General features: G+C 39.8%; 1 protein-coding gene across 3 annotated transcripts in view; it reads right to left on the bottom strand.

Annotated features, from left to right (window-relative positions):
* The window catches only part of DERA (deoxyribose-phosphate aldolase), a 258,807-nt gene that overhangs the window by 148,535 nt on the left and 89,295 nt on the right, over positions 1-20,977 (bottom strand). For 2 of the 3 annotated variants that reach the window (XR_009521156.1, XR_009521155.1), the window contains exons 7-10: positions 12,556-12,668; positions 8,165-8,314; positions 7,720-7,859; positions 6,802-6,924 (exon numbers count right to left, since the gene is read on the bottom strand). Coding sequence is in view for 1 of the 3 variants with exons in the window: in XM_060024346.1 (XP_059880329.1) it covers positions 7,803-7,859; positions 8,165-8,314; positions 12,556-12,668 (320 nt within the window). In the remaining 2 variants the exon portion in view is untranslated. Of the gene's footprint in view, positions 1-6,801; positions 6,925-7,175; positions 7,860-8,164; positions 8,315-12,555; positions 12,669-20,977 lie in introns of those variants that run through there. The other variant, XM_060024346.1, reaches the window with a different exon arrangement.

Below are 20,977 nucleotides of genomic sequence, written 5' to 3'. Positions count from 1 at the left end.
GGTGGCGCAGTGGTTGAGAGTCCGCCTGCCGATGCAGGGGACACAGGTTCATGCCCCGGTCCGGGAAGATCCCACATGCCGCGGAGCGGCTGGGCCCGTGAGCCATGGCCGCTGAGCCTGCGCGTCCGGAGCCTGTGCTCGGCAACGGGAGAGGCCACAACAGTGAGAGCCCCGCGTACCGCAAAAAAAAAAAAAAAAAAAAAAATGGAAGACAGATATGCACCAGGAAAAAATGTTTCCATACAGCAGATAAAAATTTGGGCCCAACATATTGCCATAAACTTAAAAACAAAGAAAAAGACCAAAATAAAGCTACCATATCTATAAAGCAAGAGATCATATCAAATATACAAGAGCTCAGGGAAGATGTGGCAAGATGACAGGAAGTGAAATGTGATTTGGCAGAGCCCAGGAAACAAATATGTCACTGGCAGCAACCAGATTCTGCTAAAAACATGGAAAGAAACAAGAATGTCAGAAATGGAAAAAGAAGAAGTAGAAAATTCAAAGAAGTAGAAAAAAAGGAATCCAAAAGAATTAGAAAAAAATAATAGTGAGACAGGACTATTAAAAAGGTCTTAACATATGCAATAACTGGTATCCTGAAGAATAGGTAAAAACACAACAAAACAGGAAAAAAGTTAAAGATATACTTCAGAGTAACTTTCCAGAAATGTCACAAATCTACAGACTGAGAGGGCATGCTGAACCCTAGGAAAAACGGACACAAAACATTCAACACTGAATCACATTTTAGTAAAGTTACTGGAATTGAAAGGAAAAAACAAAACAAAACTGTTGTGCACTGAGGCAAAAAGTTTGAGTCGGAATGTTACTTTCCACAGCAACGTTTAACGCCAGAAGACATTGGGGCAGTGGTACAAAGTCCTCGGGGATGTAAAGCACGTGACTTAAGAACTGTGCACAAAGAGTCATCCAAGAGTAATGAAAATGAACATTTTTGAACTCGCAAAACTCAGGGAATATACCCCAAACCCTTCCTGAAGAAACTACTACAAGCCAAACTTTGAAGAGCCCAGATAAATGGAATACTGGCCCTAAGTACTGACCTCATTTAACTGTAGGACTAAAACTAAAACAATTTGGGCGATTATGGTCACAGAACAGAATTTAAATGTTATAAACGCTAATGATGTAGAAATAATACAGCAGAGGTCTGGAGGGGAAGAGGACAGATGGTGGGTGGTAATGTCAACGTGATGATTTTCTTGTCTGGTAGAGCAGAGGACTGAAAGATTATTGAAGCTGATAAATCATGAAACAGACCTGTAAATACATCTCAAAGTCTAAAGAATAGGATATGAAAAATTATGTAATCATCAAGCATCAGGTGACTTTGGGAGAAAGTGGAAAAAACTAATTTTACCATTACTCATGTCAGGAAGTCAACAGACAGCTGTCTAAAGAAATACAAGTTTAAGTATTTGGGGGGAGGGGCACTGTCATATATTGCTGGTGAGAAAGGACATCATAGGACATCTTTAGACCTGTTGTATGGGACCAACAGATAAGGGGCAACTTTGCAGAGTTTAGCTTTAGGGACTGACTGGAAGTGAAAATACAGTTGAGGAGAATGAGTCCTTCCCTACCACAAACCACCTCTCCAGTACCAACTTGTTATACTGTAGTTGACAACTATCATGACTAGTGACCATCCGGCATCTTTGGAATACTATGTGCCACTTCTCCACAGAAAGGCCAAAGTTGCTTTCCCAGTTTCCTTTACAGCTAGAACAGGCATGTGACTGAGGCTCCAACCATCAGACACAACCACACCAGAGTTTGACAACCAAGAGAGCATCTTTGGCCACTGGGATAAATGAGGGTCTCAGCTTTCAGGGGTGGCAAAGGCAGAGGTTCTGGGTTCAAGTGTCCAGAGGTGGTAGGAATGAGCTTCCACTGGAGTGGTTCTAAAGAATATCTTGGGTGTTATTCCAAGCTGGCTGTCTCTGTGCCTATCTGGCCTTCCTAGATATTCTGTAAGGTACTCAGTATGCTTTAAAAATACTTACTTTCTGGGCTTCCATGGTGGCACAGTGGTTAAGAATCCACCTGCCAATGCAGGGAACATGGGTTCGAGCCCTGGTCCGGGAAGATCCCACATGCCGCGGAGCAACTAAGCCCGTGTGCCACAACTACTGAGCCTGCACTCTAGAGCCCGCAAGCCACAACTACTGAAGCCCACGTGCTTAGAGCCCATGCTCTGCAACAAGAGAAGCCACCGCAATGAGAAACCCACGCACTGCAACGAAGAGTAGCCCCTGCTCGCCGCAACTAGAGAAAAGCCCGCGCGCAGCAACAAAGACCCAACGCAGCCAAAAATAACATAAATAAAATAAATAAATACAATTAAAAAAAAAAAGCCTTACTTTCTGCTCAATCTAGGTAGCAGGGAGCTCTGTTATTTACAACTAAGAACAATGCCCGACTATGTATAGTACTGGCAGAACACACATTTGAAAAACAAAACAAACAAACAAGAAAAACCCAAAAACAAAAAAATTTAAAACACCCACTAACCTTGAAAAGACCAAGGACCTAATGTTTTCATTAGCTCCCAGTCTAGAGATCACGTATACACAGTAACTTCACACTAAGATACCAAGTATCTGTGATATGTCCCTCTCCTAGAACATTATATGTTTTAAATATAAGTTAAAGAATGGGCTCTGTTAAAATAGGTCTTGGTTTTAAGTGCAGTTATACGAGAAGCATCAAAAGTTAAAGCATTCCTAAGAGGTAAAATCAAATACCGCTGAATCTTACTATCCAGACTTGCTGAAATCCTTTGGAAGATTTCATGGGTGATGATTCTAAACTCATCTAAAAAGTTTAATGCTAATCTCCAAAGCTTGCTTTTAAGCCCGAAGTGTGATCAAGTTCACTGTCTACTGTGAAAGGATTAAGGAATAATGTTACCTCCATTGTTCCCTCTCTTGTTCTTGGCTATGAAAAGCGATCAAATATACACATTTATCCTGGAGTTTCATGATAAAGAAGGGCTGCTGCTGGTGGACTTTACCACTGAACGGATACAGTTACTTTGGAATCTAGGAGCTGCATACAGTGGTTCTCAAAGTGGGGTTCCTGAATCAGAGCATCGACATCACCTGGGAATTTCTTGGAAATGAAAATTTTACTGAATTGGAAGCTCTGGGGGTGGTGCCCAGAATTCTGTGTTATAAACTCTCCTGGTATTTCTTTTCTACGCTGAAGTTTGAGAACCATTTTCTTTGGCAGCACAACTAAACCACCCCAATCAAAGGAGAACTTACTTCTGAGGATGGAATAGCAAGATGTACCTTCTCAATTACACATTTCAGAGCATTAAAGGAGTTCTTCCCTAGAACTAGCTTAACTTCACATGTAGCATAAACTCATTTCTTCTTCATTGAGGGGATACAGGACTCTTGCTTACTAAGATCCCATAGGGAAGTTTCTTTTCCCGGGGAATGTTAGACATCAAGTACCCTTCAATCTTCTCCTCAGGCTAAATAACCTCAGTCTCTTTTACCTTTATTTAAGACTTTTTAAAAACTCATCATCCTTGTCAAGCTAGAGTAAAACATAACCTCATTTGACTGTTCAGTTTAATTGAAACACATTTTCTATCACGGAACCATAGAAATTAACGCCAAAAAACCTAGGTTTCTTATATTCTACCTATGTTTTACAGTATGAGATGTACTTCCTAAAATAAAAAATCAAATTTTAGGTCTGTTCTTTCTACATATTCTGATTCCTCCTCTTCACCCCGTTCCTCTTCCTAAAGAAAGTTTTAGTTCATCGTAAGGTCACCAAGTATTTCATATATATTGGATTAAACATTCTAATCCTCATTTGCCCCATTAAATAAGAACTGACCAGATGGACATTCCTCTCTCTCTCCTGAGCAGGGTTTAGTTAATTAAAAATGATTATTTTTACTATGTATTTTATATATCAGCCAGATGTTACCTGCGGTCATTTCTGGAAAGGATCATTTGGTGGTGGTTATAAAATATATATTTTCCTTTGGGAAGCAAGACTCTTGAGCACGATCAGGAAAACAAATGAGAAATGGATTTCACCTCACACCTTTTTCCTAGTGCCAAAATGGGCATAACGTTTCATTTCCTTTGAAAGTAGGATCTATTCAAATTCTTTCTTCTTCTAACTCTGCATCCTGGTCCTATTTATGTTGTGTCAAAAAAGGATCAAGTTGATGGAAGAAAAATTCGTGTTGGTTTTGTTTGTACTAGAAGTGTACGTTGACTTTTCCAAAGAAACTGATTTGGTTTAAGACATATGTGTGTGACATAGCCACTGTTCTGCTCAATTAGGACGGAGACTCCATTGTGTCACTGTGAGGCTGCCCTTCCAGACAGATATTATAACAGTTCCTGTTTTTGCACAGGTCTCCTTAGAAGCTATAGTTCATGCAAACTAATTTGCCTATATTTCCCATTAGTGCTGAAACAATCCAGAATGAGGCAAAGATACTGTAATTACAAAATTGTTTTGTGATTACACTAGTCATTTTCTCTCCATTGGTAGACCAACTAGAATTCAAATAAGTGCTCCCTCTTTTTTCTTAAAAACAAAACAAACAAAAATAACCCGCAAAGGGACTTCCCTGGTGGCGCAGTGGTTAGGAATCCGCCTGCCAATGCAGGGGACACGGGTTCGAGCCCTGGTCTGGGAAGATCCCACATGCCGTGGAGCAACTAAGCCCGTGCGACACGACTACTGAGCCTGCACTCTGGAGCCCGTGAGCCACGGCTACTGAGCCCACGTGCTACAACTGCTGAAGCCCACGCACCTAGAGCCTGAGCTCCGCAACAAGAGAAGCCACCGCAACGAGAAGCACACGCACCGCAACGAAGAACAGCCCTCACTCGCTGCAACTAGAGAAAGCCCGCGCGCAGCAACAAAGACCCAACGCAGCCAAAAAATAAATAAAATTTTAAAAATAATAACTCACAAAGTAACATTCAACTCTCTTTAAAAAAACAAAAAACAGTCAATTCTTGAGATCACCCAAAATTGTGAAAGTCTAACAGATTAAATTAACCACACTATCGGTTAGATTTAGATGGTTGGTCTTCTCCAAGACACCATTTAGAAGATGACTAGAGACAAAAGTTGAGTCTTGAAAGTCTGAAATTCACATGACAACAAACATAATATCTGGTATGGCACAGTGTATGAACAAGTAAGACACTTTTAATTCCAAAGCCCTGGCTCTGTCCTGTGAAATATGTCATGGCATGAGGGGGATCTAAGTTCCGGGCTCGGCTCTGACTTTCTGTGTGACCTTGCATAAGTGACAGCCCCACTTTGGGTTTCTTTTCTCATGAAAACGTAGAACTAGATATTCTCTAAAGTCTCTTTAGACCCCTAAACTATATGATTGGTTGTTTAACACATCTTTAAGGCTTAAATATGCCTATTGAACAACTGCAGTAATTTCTGTGAGAAGGGCTGGGGGTTGCTTTCATTAACTTAGAAGCTTTAAACACAGCATGGGGTGACTCATCTGCTGATTGTATAAGGCATCTGGTCCCCGGGTCCTGAAGTATCCAAATCGGCTTGTAGTAAATCATGGTCACCTCAGAAATGACCTCTTCCTCTTATGTTTTCATGGCAACCAACATTTACTACTGTCTTCCTGTTAAAGTCATCTGTGTTATATTTGATTTCAAGAGCCAAGTAAGGGGCAGACATTCCTGATGAAGTGTCTGATAGTCCTTGGAATAAACTGTCCTCCCAAATATATGATTACTTACCTTTAGATCAGGCCATGTTCATCAGCCTCTAATAGGTTTGAGGGGCTCACTGGTCTTAATTTCCTATGTGAATCTATAATTGTCCGCAGAGGTCAATTTCAGTGGACGCCTCATATAAATTAGAACTGAAGATAATGATGCCTGTTCACTTGATCAACTGAAATGACCAGCTGGGTTTAATGGGAGGAAAACAGAAACCCCTGTGAAATTGGAATAGCTTCAAAGGTGATGGAATGTAATTACTTTTCTGAAAAGTTTCTTCTCCAAAGGTGACTGGCCATTGTGCTGGTGGGCACGTGGACCAGCATGTTATGAAGGTGGAAACGGCATTCAGAGCCGCTGACCACATCCAAAGGCCTGCGTCAAAAGTTCGCTTTCTGCTAGGGTGTGAGGGGAAAGCAGAATATCTTTTCTGCTCTTATTTTTAATCATTTCACTCACAGTTAGAGAGGTGCTCTGAGGGATGTGCCTAATTGACTACTGAGAGGCAAATTCTAATTTAGATTGCTGCAAAAGTGTTTTCTCTTTAGAGCCATGTACCATTTTCTTGGATGTGTTATCATTATCTTTAGGGTAAGAAAAATTGAACTCTGAGTGAATCTTGATATCATCTGCATCAACCCCTTTATTTTACAGATAAAGAAACTGAGGTCCAGAGATGTGAATAGACTGGACTAATGTCACAAAGCTAGAAAGAGGAAGAGGCTGGGCTAGAATTCAGCAGATGAGAAGATGAAACCAAAACCAACTCCTCAGTCCAGAGTTTTCCATTTATGAGTAGCTGGAGACTTGTTCAGGGAGGAAGAAAAAGATGCTCTCCGTGAAAATCACCATTTAAGAAAACTTAAGTTCTATAATGTGGCAGAGGTGCTAGCAAGCCAAAAAGGTGGAGGTGGGCAGTTGAGAGAGACAGTAAAGGAACCGGCAGCCCACAAAGCAGATGACCATTCCCCATAGCTGACCGGGGGCTCTGTCTATTAGTCTTTGGGTGCCAGGGGACAGTTTTACATACCTGGGGCGACTGCACAGACTCAGGAGCCAGACTGCCTGCCTCAGCTTGATTCTTGACTCTGCTAATTCTGAGCTCTGTGACCTTTGGCAAGTTGCTTAAGCTCTCTGTGCCTCAGTCCCTCATCTGTATAAAAGGATGATAACATCAGTACTGACTGTTGTGAGGATTAAAAACGTTACTGTACTAATCTTACTGTAACAGAGATTAAATAAGGGTGAAATAAATTGATATACATAAGGAGCTTAGCACATACTAAGTGCTGTTAGTGTCTGCTGTTTCTTCCCTATTCACTCTATCAGAGAAAGTTTCAGAATACAGACATAAGTTGTATTTATTAGTAATGTACTGAGGTGCTTTATCTGAGATAAATACCCAAGGACTCTACTAGAAAGTCATTGATAAAACCTCTTTATATGTTTAATGGATTAACTTTTCAATATGTATTACTACAATTGAAAGGTTTTTTAAAAATAAACAACTACAGGAATTTTTTTAATTAAAAACTTCCATGATATCCATAGTTTCACATAACAATGACAGAAATTTCATTAGCAAAACAATTAGTAGAAGGGCGTATCTGCTGCAAAAATTAAAGACGGATTTTCAGGGCAGGAAATTAGTGCCGAGTAAGTGAATCTTGAAGTCAGTGAGAAAACAAGAGCGGTTCAGGGGTGCTGCATTTTCTTCTGCTACAGCATGGTTCTTGGGCAAGTCAACCTCTTGCTTCCTTAGAATTTAATGTTGTCAAAGCTATCATTAACAATTTACTCAGAGTTCTTAAGAGAACACCTTCACAAAATTAACAATGGAGATCTTCTAGTAATCAAGACCATTTCAGACATGCCTGAAATGGGGACCATGTGTGTTCATTCTTTGAGTTAAATTCAATGGAAATTTTAAGGGAAAAAAGTCAGTTACCTATTCCCTCATTTTTTTAATGAAATAGTTTTAGCAATCACGCAGAAAAATAGTAAAGGACTTTTCTGGAATTCGTCGCTGATTTAAGACATGGGAAGGTCATGATAAGCTGCATATCTTCCAGTCACGTGATGGTAAATCTGTGGGGAAAGCAGAGTTTAATTAGTCATTAATTATTATATTACTATACATATCAATTAATAATTACAGTATTACATAATAATTTTAGTTAACATTTCATTATAAAACCCCACCTTATGTACTCAGCAGAATCTCCATCCAACCTATTGAGGTGGAGGTTTGCTTGGGAGAAGGCAGAGGCTGTGTACAACGAGGTCATCAGATGAGTTTCCATCTCCAGTTCTCTCAACCCAATAAGTGCCTTTTTATTTCTTTCTCAAAAATACTTGTCAGTTTGTTCCAAGGACAATGGGTTGCTCCTCACCTGCCTCTCGATGTCCGTGAGCAGAGTGCTGGCACCTATTCGAAAGAGTTCTGGCTTCAGCCACTCATCCCCTAGCTCCTCCTTTATGAGAGAGAGCCATGCAAGGGAGTCCTTCGCGCTGCGGATGCCTCCTGCCGGCTTAAAGCCTACCTAAAAGGGGAGGTGGGAAAGAGAGCAATGCTTAGCATTGTTACTGGGTTGCTTTAAAAACTGGTCCCGTGTTAATACGGGGTCTCCATCCTCTCTTTTCTAAAGCCTATTTCGCGTGTCCCCCCGCCTCCCCCAGCCCCCCCGCAAAAGACCTTAGAGCACTGACTCATGCCCATTTACACTACAAAACGACTTTTCCAAGATTAATGGGAAGAATGTCACTGCCTCTGAGACACTAATGAGAGTTAATGACCCTCATTAACATTTCACTTACTGGAAAGTCATAAACCTCAACCATCTAGACCATAGCTGTGAACCTGGGATAAACAAGAGAGGTGTCAATAAACAGCAAAACATATCACAAAAGCCCATGCATTCTCCGTTTCTACCAGGAGGCCAGAAGAAGTGTACACCTTCCAGCCCTCCATCCTGAGCTGCAAAAGAGACATATGTGGGTTTAAAACAGAGGAGAGACTCAGTGAGGCCACACTAAACAAATTAGCAGCAACCAGCAAGGAGAGGTGACAGTTACTTTAATCAACTTAACTGCAGGGACTCTTTTTCTAAGTTGTAAGTAGACCAAGTTACGTAGAGCAGCCAAACAGTTAAAAAAGCACAGGTGAAAAAGACGGTGTAGGGGACCTTTACACTTCAGTAGTCTCTGAAGGTGACCACAAAACGGCACAATTCGGCCAATATCTGATGTTTGCAAATGATGTCCCTGGGTCCATTCGAAAATGATAAACGTGTCCTATATACAGTAAAACCTGCTTATTTGGATATGCTTGTCTCAAGAACTTGACTATCCGGTACAGTAAACACCCAAAGCCCAAGAACTAAAGCTCATGCCTTCGACCACTCAGAGTTTGGCTGCTCTGACAGGTGGCACCAGCAGGGGGCGATTGCTAACAGAATGCCAGAGAAGGGACACGATAAATGAATGGTCCCATTATCAACCTGTAAAAAATGATTAAACAGAAGCCTTGATTAAATAGAGTCGGGAGACCAGAAGCGGGGGTTCTAACTCCTGGATAACAGAGCCTGACAGGAAGAAGAAAGACTCCTTTTCTGCAAAGGACTCAGCCAATGAAAAGACCCGGACTCCTTGCTTAGTATACGCTGTCTTCCTTTTCCTCTCTAAAAGCACACTTCTTTCCTTGCCCTGCAGGGACTTACATGTGGCTCGCCATGGTGGCTGATCTCAAATAAGCCCAGCTTTGGCGGAGAAATAGCTAGCGGTCTACTTGCTTTAGGTCAGCAAACCCAACCCAGAAACTCCTAATAAGCTGGACTCCACCACGTCCCTCACATCACATCCAGTGACCCACCAAGTCAAGTCCCATCGATCCCATCCTCTGAACTCGTCTATCTCCACACGTACTTTCCTCTCTACTCTCCCTTCCACTGTTTTAGTTTAGACTCTCATCAGCCCTCACTGGAACATCGGGAGAAGCCTCCTAACCGGTTTCCCTGCCTCGGACACACGTCACACAGCTAAGCAACAGCCGTACAGAGATTCGAACCATATCTGCCTATCGCTCTGGAGCCCAAGTGACCCTGTAAGAGTGAGGGGAGGGACTTCCCTGGTGGTGCAGTGGTTAAGAAGCCGCCTGCCAATGCAGGGGACATGGGTTTGATCCCTGATCCGGGAAGATCCCACATGCTGCGGAGCAACTAAGCCCGTGTGCCACAACTACTGAGCCTGCGCTCTAGAGCCCGCGAGCCACAACTACTGAACCCTGCGTGCCTGGAGCCTGTGCTCTGCAACAAGAGAAACCACCGCCATGAGAATCCCATGCACCGCAGCGAAGAGTAGCCCCCGCTCGCCGCAACTAGAGAAAGCCTGCATGCAGCAACGAGGACCCAACGCAGCCAAAAATTAAATAAATAATAAAATAAAATAAAATGATATTTCTTCAAAAGAACAATTAAAAAAAGTGAGGGGAGGTGTGGGGAGTACGGGGAGATAGGTAGAGTCAGGTTATTTATTGAGATGAGGTAAAAAAAAAAGAATAAATTTTAGCTCATATTAGCATACACGTTAATCACAGGAGCATTTTCTGTCAATTAGGCAGTGCTGCATATAGATTTTTCTATACAATTCAGTTGTGTCAGCAAATCTATTTGGCAATGTTTCGAAAGACAGTTTCTAGCGTTAAGTTTATCCTTTTTTTTTTTAAGGGAGAGAATATGGAAAACATAAATCTGCAGTGAAATCAGCTATGAAATATCAAGCCTCTGCTTCTCAGGAGTGACACTAATCATGGTCTGGAAGGCGGCCTGTCACATTTTAAAACACCCTTAAATCAATGATGTGGAAGCGTCACAGTCTAAGGGCTGCCCGGGCAGCTTGTCAACAATCCAAAAAAATGCCCCTGATTTGCAGATACACACACAGGTCCTATGTGAAATCAAATGTGATCAAGATGAATATGAATTGACTTGTACCTGTTTCTCAATAAAACCAGGATGAACTTTATTTATTAGCTGAGGAAAGGAGGGATACAATTAAAAAGAAAGTAATGAAAGACAGCAAAATGTTCCTCCCTCACTACCCTGATCTAGAACACTGAACACTTAAAACTTTTATTGCAATTCTTGTGTAAGGGCTCTTTTGAGAAGGGGCATGTTCACTTTTGTATCCCTAGCACTTAACATACGTTAACATAGCACACAGGTAACGACTCAATGAATGTTTACTGAAAACAAAACAGGACTTGGGCCCCCACTGGAGAATCTCAGCCCCAACTATGGAGTTTATGAAACGTAGAGATGCCTGAAGACTGATCCAGGACTGCCGGGGTGAGGACCCAGGCATCTGGAAGGATAAGAAGCTTCCCATCTATTGGGATGTTCTTTGGCTGAGAGTAAGAACCACTGATCGAGTGAGTGGTGGTGGTCTCATTTGGGGGGCCCAAAGCTGGAGTTCTCATTCTTACAGCTTTTCTTATAATTTATTTATTTATTTTTTAATTTGGACCATTGCAGAAAGGCTACCAAGTAGAGGTTACTCAAGTTGGGTTAACTTTCACATGTAGGTCACCGTGTAGGTATTTATCCTATTTGTACTCTTCTAGGTATGAAGGTATTCTGAAGGAGCAAATGCTGCAAGGAGTTCCTTTCCTCTCAAACCCAGGTACCTTCTTAAAAAGGTCTCCGATTCCAAAATAAACTGAAATACAGTCACATATAAAGTCATCACAACCAGCTGGCAAAGGATTAAAGTTCTTTTTTGGGGTTTCTATTCAGCAGAAATCAAGAGATTGCTTTTAAAAGATGCCTTTCAGGAAGGGAAAGTCTCATTTAAAAATAAAAATTACCTTTCTCGCCAATGATGTTAAAAAAAAAAATCCTTTGAGATAATTTGCAGCTAAACAAGCAACTTGAAGTGAAAAGGAAAATCCAAACTCATTTTAAAAAAAAAAAAACCTCATACGCATTTTTCCTTTTAAATTCATGTTTCAAAAATATGTATTATTTTTCGAAAAGCGAGCATATACCCTCCTCAGCTTAACAGTCTTCCGAAGAGCACCTCCAGCTGCCATAAAACGCAAAAGTGGATATTTAATTCAAGAGCTATATAACGTCTAGCTACCTTTTCCCTGCTGTTTCACAGCATTTCATTATTTTGTTTAATAAGTTCATCTCCTCGAGAATTTTCTCTTCACCTCATATTATTAAAAGTAATAAGTTTTTCTGGACCGGGGGTTTCCTAACAGAAAAACCAATTTATGTGTGTCCTTCAATAATGACAGGAAAAGATTATTTCCCATTATATTGCATACTTTTCATATCACCACCACAGCTTATCATTCAATAAATGTTACTCTGCAATTCTTTCCATTCCTCAAGAAGTTTAATTTCTGCATTAACCTGTTTTCTCTGGCCAACGCCTTACCAGAAAGTTTCTGTGTTGCAGCAGAATTAGTTCGTTAAGGAACCCATTTAGGAATCTCTCGTCAGTGATAAAATTGTCTTCGGTTAATAAAAGGACACAAGGTGAGTTTACACCTTGATCACACATCCTAACGCCCACACTCATACTCACTTTCTGTGAATCGCAGTTTCCCCCCGAATGTATGCTTTGGTAGTGAAAGGTAAATTAAACGTTTATCTTAATACAGGTGACGCACTCACACCATCTGCCTATAATGCCTATAAAGACAGTTATCGTGGCTGTGACGAGAATTGTAAATAACATTATCTTTACTCCGAAGAAAGATTTGCTGGCAATAATATACCTTGTTTCCAGTTTTCCAGAAGAAATCCCTAATGGCCCGTAGCATGACTATAGCTACTGGGAAGGTGGCATTTACTGTTTCTTTTCCAGTAGAGGTCTTAATAAAATCTGATCCTAAAACAAAAGGAAGAAAAATCTCCATGTTAATTAAAAAACTTATTTTTTATACTTTTGAGTCGGTGGAAGAAACGAGTTGTGTAAATTCTTTTTCCTGAGAAACACGACTTTATTTTTCATCAATTATTTGAAAAACTAAAACCAAATCTCTCTTTAAAATCATTCTGTCCACATTTTTTTCCCCTGACCATACGATGGATTAAATTAGGCACCAAATGGATTCTCACTGATCCCTGGAGCTCTTGTCTCTATATTTCCATATCAGCAATTAAAACCAAGTTGGTTTATTTAACGCAAAACTCAGAGGAATAGAAACAATTTCATGCCCTGTGCTTAGCATCATATATCATAACACTTTACGACAAAACCGGAGGGCCTACTCATATTCTTACGTGTGATAGAAAGTACCCAGTACAGCTGTGACAACACAAGGAGAACCATCATTAGCTGATTCCTACTGCATTGTTCGTTAACGAAAGCTCTGTCTTCCAACCAGATTGTGATTTTCATGAAAGACACCATGCATTTTCAACTTGCAAATATTTTAAACACTTCCTGTCTCTTAAATGTATCTTAAACCTATTGATGTAGGTTTCTGCAGAATAGAAACCCAAAACAAAATAGCACAAGGAGACAAAGAGAGGATAATAATAGTTAAGAGTCACTGAGTGCCGTGCACTATGCACTGTTCTAGGTGCTTTGTAAGTACTGACTCAACCTATCCTCACAATAACTGTATAAGTACTAATATGATCCCCATTTTTAAAGAGGAAATTAAGGCACAGAAGTGTAAAGTAACTTGCTTGAGGTCACACAGTAAGGGCAGGGGGTAGGTAGAATTCTAACCAAAGCAATATAGCTTAACCCATGTGCTATAGAGTCTCTAAGAAACTTACTGAGGGTCACACAGTCAGACAGCCAAACACAGACTCCATCCTTCAGGTGGTGAACCATCCTCACAATGCTCCATGCAGACCACAGATCAGCAGCACAGGCACTACCAGGGAACGTGTTTAAAACGTAGACTCTCAGACTTCCCTGGTGGTGCAGTGGTTAAGAATCCACCTGCCAATGCAGGGGACACAGGTTCAATCCCTGGTCCAGGAAGATCCCACATGCCGCGGAGCAAATAAGCCCGTGCGCCACAACTACTGAGCCCACGTGCCACAACTACTGAAGCCTGCGTGCCTAGAGCTCATGCTCGGCAACGAGAAGGCACCGCTATGAGAAGCCCGTGCACTGCATTGACAAGTAGCCCTCGCTCGCTGCAACTAGAGAAAGCCCGCACACAGCAACAAAGACCCATCGCAGCCAAAAATTAACAAGTAAATTAAATAAAATAAATTTTTTTAAAAAGTTTGTTTAAAAAATAAACAAATAAAACGTAGACTCTCAGGCCCTACACCAGACCAACTGAATCATAATCTGAACAGAAACAAGGTTCCTAGGTGATTCCTGGGCCAGTGCATGGCCCTCGCACACAAAATCTGTGGAACCCTACGTAAGACTAATCTCTGAGATTCTCCCAGGTCTGTCAAAGAAATGGTCAAAAGAAGTGGAGACAAGAAGTGGCCAAAACTCTCCCCTCTGGTTTCAACTGCAAAAGACACGCCCAGGACTACCCTGTGGATAGAAAGGTTCAAATCAGCACACCTTCAGCAAGCACACTGTGTGAAAGGCACAGTGGGAAATATAAACACATATCATTCAAGCCCTTTCCCTCAAAAGCATACATGCTATGAGCAGGTATAGAGGAAACATAAATCCTGGGTAGTCACTTGGTGAGCCAGAGGTCAGGAGATCTGGTTTCCAGCTCTGCCAGATACTGTATTTACCTTGCAAATTCCATCGCCTAACCTTTCTCATTTATAAAACATGTCTGGAAATTCTTACTTGCTTCATAGTGTTACACAAAGAATCAAAAGAGACAATCTCTGTGAAAAGACTGTGAAAACTGTCAAGTGTTATACAAACAGAAATGGAGCAAAGACCTAGGTAGGGCTGCAATCTGTGTAAGAACCACAGGAATTCAGATCTATCCAAGCAGGTCACTGGAAGCCTTTTTTCCTTTGGGCCTGTAGGCCCGTTTGGGGAAATGGAGATGTGCCTGTCATGCCTGCATTCATTCAAGAAGTACTCACTGAGCGCTTTCTATGTGCTGGATGCCGTTCTACATGCTGGGAACAGATCATGACACAAAACCAAGTTCTTGCCCTTGTGACTAGATTCTCTAGAAGAAAAAGACAATAAACACAGAACTATGTAACAAAGGCCAGGTGAAGTGTGGTGAAGAAAAATAATGCAACATAACGAGAAAGAGAGTGACGGATTTGGGGAGAGGTAGCTGTATTTAAATGGTCACCATAAAGGCACCTCTGATGAGTAAAATTCAGAGACTGATGAAGGGACTCTGTGAAAAGAGCACCACAAGCAGGGAAACAGCAAATGCAAAGGCCCTGAGGTAGGCATGTGCTAAGGTGATGAATGAGTGAATAAATGGGACTCCACGACCAATGCCTGGCACCTACAACATCAGAAATAACAAGCAAAGAGAAGAAATGAAAGTCCGCAAACAGATGTAAGAGGTGAGAGGAACATTACTAAAAAATTCACACTGCAACCATGATGTGTTTTCCTAACAGGTGACACTGTCTTCTGATTCACTAGAAGGCTTTTGGGTACAACACTGGATCTATCTGAATTCTTCTAAGCATCTCAGAAGAGAAGATTATTAAGACAGAAGACCAAGGCCATATTTAGAGGCCTAAAAAAAAGGTACGGTCACTTAAAAATCACACCATCTAAAGTTAACCAAAAGAGCCAAACTCCCTTACGGAGGAGACTGTCTTCCTAATACACCTAGAAGAAAACACCTACCGTGGTAGCGATAGCAGCCCCGGAGCTGTAATGGTGGCCTATACATTGTTTGTGCCCCTTTCTTGACTGTATTGTTTGAAGACAGGTGCTATACCTTTCCTGTGCACTTCTGTATCCCCAGAGCGTGACACACATGAGAAGCTTAATAAATTTTGGATGGGTGGATGGGTGGATGGGTGGGTAGCCACAGTTACCAAGAAAAAGCAAATTATAATATTTTCCATGTTTAACTGACTAATGGGGAAAAGGAAGACAGTTTGGGGTTTCATTCCAGTCCCAGTAACAAAATTGGGCAGGTGGCTTAGAAGAAAATACCATTTTATTTATTTATTTTAAGTTCAGAACAGATTTAGATCTACAGAAACATTACGAGGACATTACAGAGAGTTCCCATATACCCCACACTCAGTTTCCCCTATTATTAGCAACTTATATCAGTATGGTACATTTGTTATAATTAATGAACCAATATTGATGTATTATTAAAACCAAAATAATACTTTATTTAGATAAATAATACTTTATTTAGATTTCCTTAGTTTTACTCAGAATCCAATTTCATCCAGGATACTATAATACATTTGTCATGTCCCCATAGGTTTCTCCTGGCTGTGACAGCTTCTTAGACTTTCCTTATTTTGATGACCTTGACAATTTTAAGGAGTACTTGTCAGGTATTTCATAAAATTTCTGTCAACTGGCATTGTCTGACATTTTTCTCATGATTACACTGGGGTTACATGTTTTTTGGGGAAGAAAACCACAGAGGTAATGTGCTATTTTCATCACATCACATCAAGGGTACATATTAACAATATCACTTCCCACTGTTGAAGTTGACCTTGAACACTGGTGGAGGTGGTACTTGCTAGGTTTCTCCAGTGAAAAGTCACTCCTTTCCTCCTATTTTCCATACTGTACTCGTTGGAAAGAAGTCCTTAGTGGTATCCCACACTTTAGGAATGGGAGCTGCAAGCCACTTCCTTCAGGGAGGAGCAGCGACATACATTCTTTGGATGTTTTTGCATGAGAGACTTGTCTCTTCTCCATTTATTCATTTATTTATAATCATTTATTTATATGAATATAGACTCAAAGATATTTATTCTTTACTTGGGTTTATAATCCAATATTACTTAATTTATTTTGCTGCTCAAACGGCTCTAGGTTTGGCCATTGGGAGTTCTTTCAGTTGCTTCCTGTCTTCCTTTGACACACCACCATAATGTGGATTTTTTGTTTTTTTAAGCACTTACTTTCTGGTACTACCAGATGCTCCAGGCTCGTCTTATATGTTTTCCACCCCAGTCCAAGAATAAGCCATTTCTCCAAAGAGCCCTGGTTCCTTTTATTGGAAAATAGCGTTCGAAACTAAGATCTTGGTGGTAGGTGCACTCATTGCTATTGCTAGGAATCTTGCTTTTAGGCCGTCTCAGCTGACTGAGCAAGGAAAAATGTGTGTATCTATTCTGACCCATTGATATATACATATATATTTACAATTCCATATTTAACTATCTACGTCTATATTAAACTAAAGACGAGTTATACTGATGTCTCCAACTCTGACCCATTACAAGGATTGTTCTAGCCCTCTCCCTTTGCTTATCTGTAAACTCCCACCCCAACGGTGAGAACCTGGCACCCACCATCCATGATCCATGTATTTAATGCACATCCAGTATGCATGTATCGTGTTCTCTGAATTGTTAACCACACCATTAAGGAAAACCACTGCATCAACGACTGTCTAGTGCTAACGTGCAGTTTCACTGGCCTCTAAGCTTTATAGACTAAATTCATTTATAAAGATATGTAGCTCAGTACCTTTTCTCCCAGCTCCTTCAGTGAGGCTGTTCCGTACATGTGTAATACAGTTTGATTCTTTGGCCACAGTGCGCATTCCATCCTGGAATCCCCTGACCCCCTAAATGGCTGTGTTCATTTGCATAATTAAGGTTCACGCGTAGTGAATCTTCTAGTGGTTTTGAAAAATGTATAGTGTTATATATCCATCTTTACAGTACCATACAGAATACCTCCACTGCTCTAAAAAATGCCCTATGCTTCACATTTTCATTTCCCCCTTACTCCAGCAATCACTGAACTTTTTACTAACTCAAGTTTTGCCTTTTCCAGAATGTTATATAATTGGAATCACGCAGCCTTTCAGACTGGCTTCTTTCACTTAGCAACATGCACTTAACATTCACTTCTGTCTTTTCCTGGCTCATTTCTTTTTATTGATAAATAGTATTCCATTGCATAACTGTTCCACCATTTGTTAATCTATTCACCTACTAAAGGCTATCTTGGTTGCGTCAGTTTTGGGCAAATATGAATAAAGTTGCTATAAACATTCATATGCAGGTTTTCGTGTGGGCATAAATCTTCAAATCAGTTGGGTAAATAACTAGGGGGGAAATTGCTAGATTTTACAGTAAGACCATATGTGGCTTTGAAGAAAGCTACCAGATTATCTTTCAATGTAGCTACACCATTTTGCATTCCCAACAGTAACGAATCAGAGTTCCTGTTGCTCTACATCTTCAGTGGCAATTGGTGGTGTCAATTTTTGAACTTTAGGCAATCTAACGGGTATGCGTACAGGTCAAGTACAGATTATATTTTGTTAGATTAGATTATACCAACTATGTCAATTATGAATTACTATTGTAAATGGTAGTTTTCTTAAATTTCAAATTCTGTTTGCCCGTTACAGTAAACAGGAAAGAAACAGATTTTTGTATATTAATCTTGTATCACGAAACCTTGGTAAACTCACTTAGTAAATTCAGGAGTTTGTTGTTTTGGAGAGATTTTCTCCATAGACAGAGAGGTCATCTACAGAGAAAAACAGTTTTATATCTTTCTTTCTGTATTAATATCTTGTGGCTGTTGTAACAAATTATAACAAACTTGGTAGCTTAGAGAAAAAGAAATTTATTCTCTCACCGTTCTGGAGGCCAGAAGTCCAAAATCAAGGTGTGAGTATGGCTGCCCTCCCTGTGGAGGCTCTCAGGAGAACATGTTCCTTGTCTCTGCAACTTCTTATGGCTGCCAGCATTCCTTGGCTGCATCACTCTAATCTCTGTCTCCACCTGCACATTGCCTTCCCTTCTGTGTGTGAGCTTAATATTCCTTTGCCTCTCTCTTATAAGGACGTATGTGATGGCATTTTGAGTCTACTCAGATAAGCTGGAATAATAACTTCATTTCAAAATCCTTAAACACATCTGCAAAGGCTCTTTTTTTTCCCCCCAAAAAAGGTAATATTCACAGGTTCTGGGGATTAGGATGTAAACCTATCTTTGGGAGCCATTATCAGTCTACCACACTTCCCAATCTTTATACATTGTATTTCCTTTTCTTGTCTTATTGCACCAGCTAGGACTTCCAGTAAAATGTTGAGTAGGAGTGGTGAGAAAGAACATCCTTCCCTGTTCTTAGAGGGGTCTTAGGGGAAAAGCATCCAGTTTCCCAGCAATTAGCTAAAGTCTGTTTGTAGGTATGTTTTATCGAGCTGAGGCGGTTCCCTCTATTCCTAGTTTGCTGAGAGATTTTATTATGAATAGGTGTTGGAATCTGTCAAATGCCAAAATTGTACCAATTGATATTGGCATACATTTTTTTCTTTTTTAGCTTGATACGGTGGATTACATTACATTGAACCAGGCTTGCATATCCGGAGTAAATCCCAGTTGGCTGTGGTATATTATTCTTTTTATACATTGGGCTCATTTTGCTACTATGTTATTGAGGATTTTCACATCTATGTTCATGAGTAACAATTATCTATAGTTTTTCTTTCTTGTAATGTCTTTATCTAGTTTTAGTACTACGGTAATGATAGTCTCACAGAGTGAGTGCTCTGAGTGCTCTCTCTTCTATTTTCTGGAAGAGACTGTGGAGAATTGGTATTATTTTCTTCCTTAAATGTTTGGTAGAATTCATCAGTTAAACCATCTAGAGCTAGTACTTTCCTTTTTGGAAGGTTTTAATTATTTTTCTTTAATAATTTATTAAAGTATTAAATATCATTATATTATTAAATAAATAAGCAAATTTATTATGTTATAACACTCTATAATTAAAACATTTTATAAAATAAATAAAATTAAAATAACATCATTAATAGACATAGGCCTATTCAGACTATTTCCCTCTGTGGGAGTTTTGGTTGTTTGTATCTTTCAGGAAATTGATCCCTGTAACCTACATTATCAAACTGTGGGCAAAGAGTTGTTCATAGTATTCCTTTATTATACGTTTAATGATCATAGGAACAGTTTTGATCTCTCGTTTCTGATATTAGTATTCTCTCTTTGATTCTTGGTTATTCTGACTAGAAGTTTATCAATTTGATTGATCTTTTCAAAGAACCAGCTTTTAGGATTTTAAAATTTTCTCTATTCTTTTTGTTTTCAATTTCATTTAATTTCTGCTCTAATTTTGATTTCTGTTGTTCTGCTTGCCTGAGACATAAATTATGGTTCTTTCTCTATGTCCTAAGGTAGAAGCTGAGATTATTGATTTTTGATCATTCTTCTTTTCTAATATATGCATGTTATAAATTTCCTTCTAAGCTCTGCTTTTGCACCATTTCACAAATTTTGATGAGTTGTATTTTAATTTTCATTTAATTCAAAAGAAATTTTTAAAATTTTTCTTGAGAATGTCTTGAACTATGTATTATTTAGAAGTATGTTGTTTAATTTCCAACTATTTGGGAGAGCTATCTTTCAGAAAAAGAGCTGAAAGATCAATAACAGAAAGAGCTATCTTTCTGTTATTGATTCCTAGTTTAGTTCCATTTCAGTCCAAGAACATACTTTGTATGGTGTCTATTCTTTTAAACATTGAAGTGTGTTTTAAGAGCCAGGATGTGTCCTTTCTTGGTGAATGTTCCATTAGAACTTGAAAATATGTATTCTGCTGCTGTTGGACGGAGTTCTCTATAAACATCAATTTGATTATGTTGATTAATAAGGCTACTCAGGTCAACTACATCCTAGCTGATACTTCTGCTTTCTTGAGCTATCAACTACTGAAAGAGGGGTCTTGAAGTCCAGCTATAATAGCAGATTTGTCTATTTCTCTTTTCAGTTCTACCAGATTTTGCCTCATATTTTGATGCTCTGTTGTTAGGTGCATACATGTTTAGGATTGTTTAGGATGTCTTCTTGGAGAAATGAGCCCTTTATTATTATGCAATGTCCTTCTTTGTCCAACCCCTGAAAATGTTCCTTTTTCTGAAGTCTGCTTTGTCTGAAATTAATACCCCTACTTCTGCTTTACTCTGATGTTAGCATGGTATATCTTTCTCCATCTCTCTACTCTGAACCTTCAAAGTCTTTATATTTAAAGTGGCTTCCTTACAGATGACATATAATAGGGTCTTACTTTTTATAATTAATTATACCTTTTTC

The sequence above is a fragment of the Delphinus delphis genome, chromosome 11, assembly GCF_949987515.2.
Source record: "Delphinus delphis chromosome 11, mDelDel1.2, whole genome shotgun sequence".
Classification (NCBI taxonomy): domain Eukaryota; kingdom Metazoa; phylum Chordata; class Mammalia; order Artiodactyla; family Delphinidae; genus Delphinus; species Delphinus delphis.
Note: the sequence above shows the minus strand (reverse complement) of the source record. Positions and strands in the feature narration are given on the sequence as shown.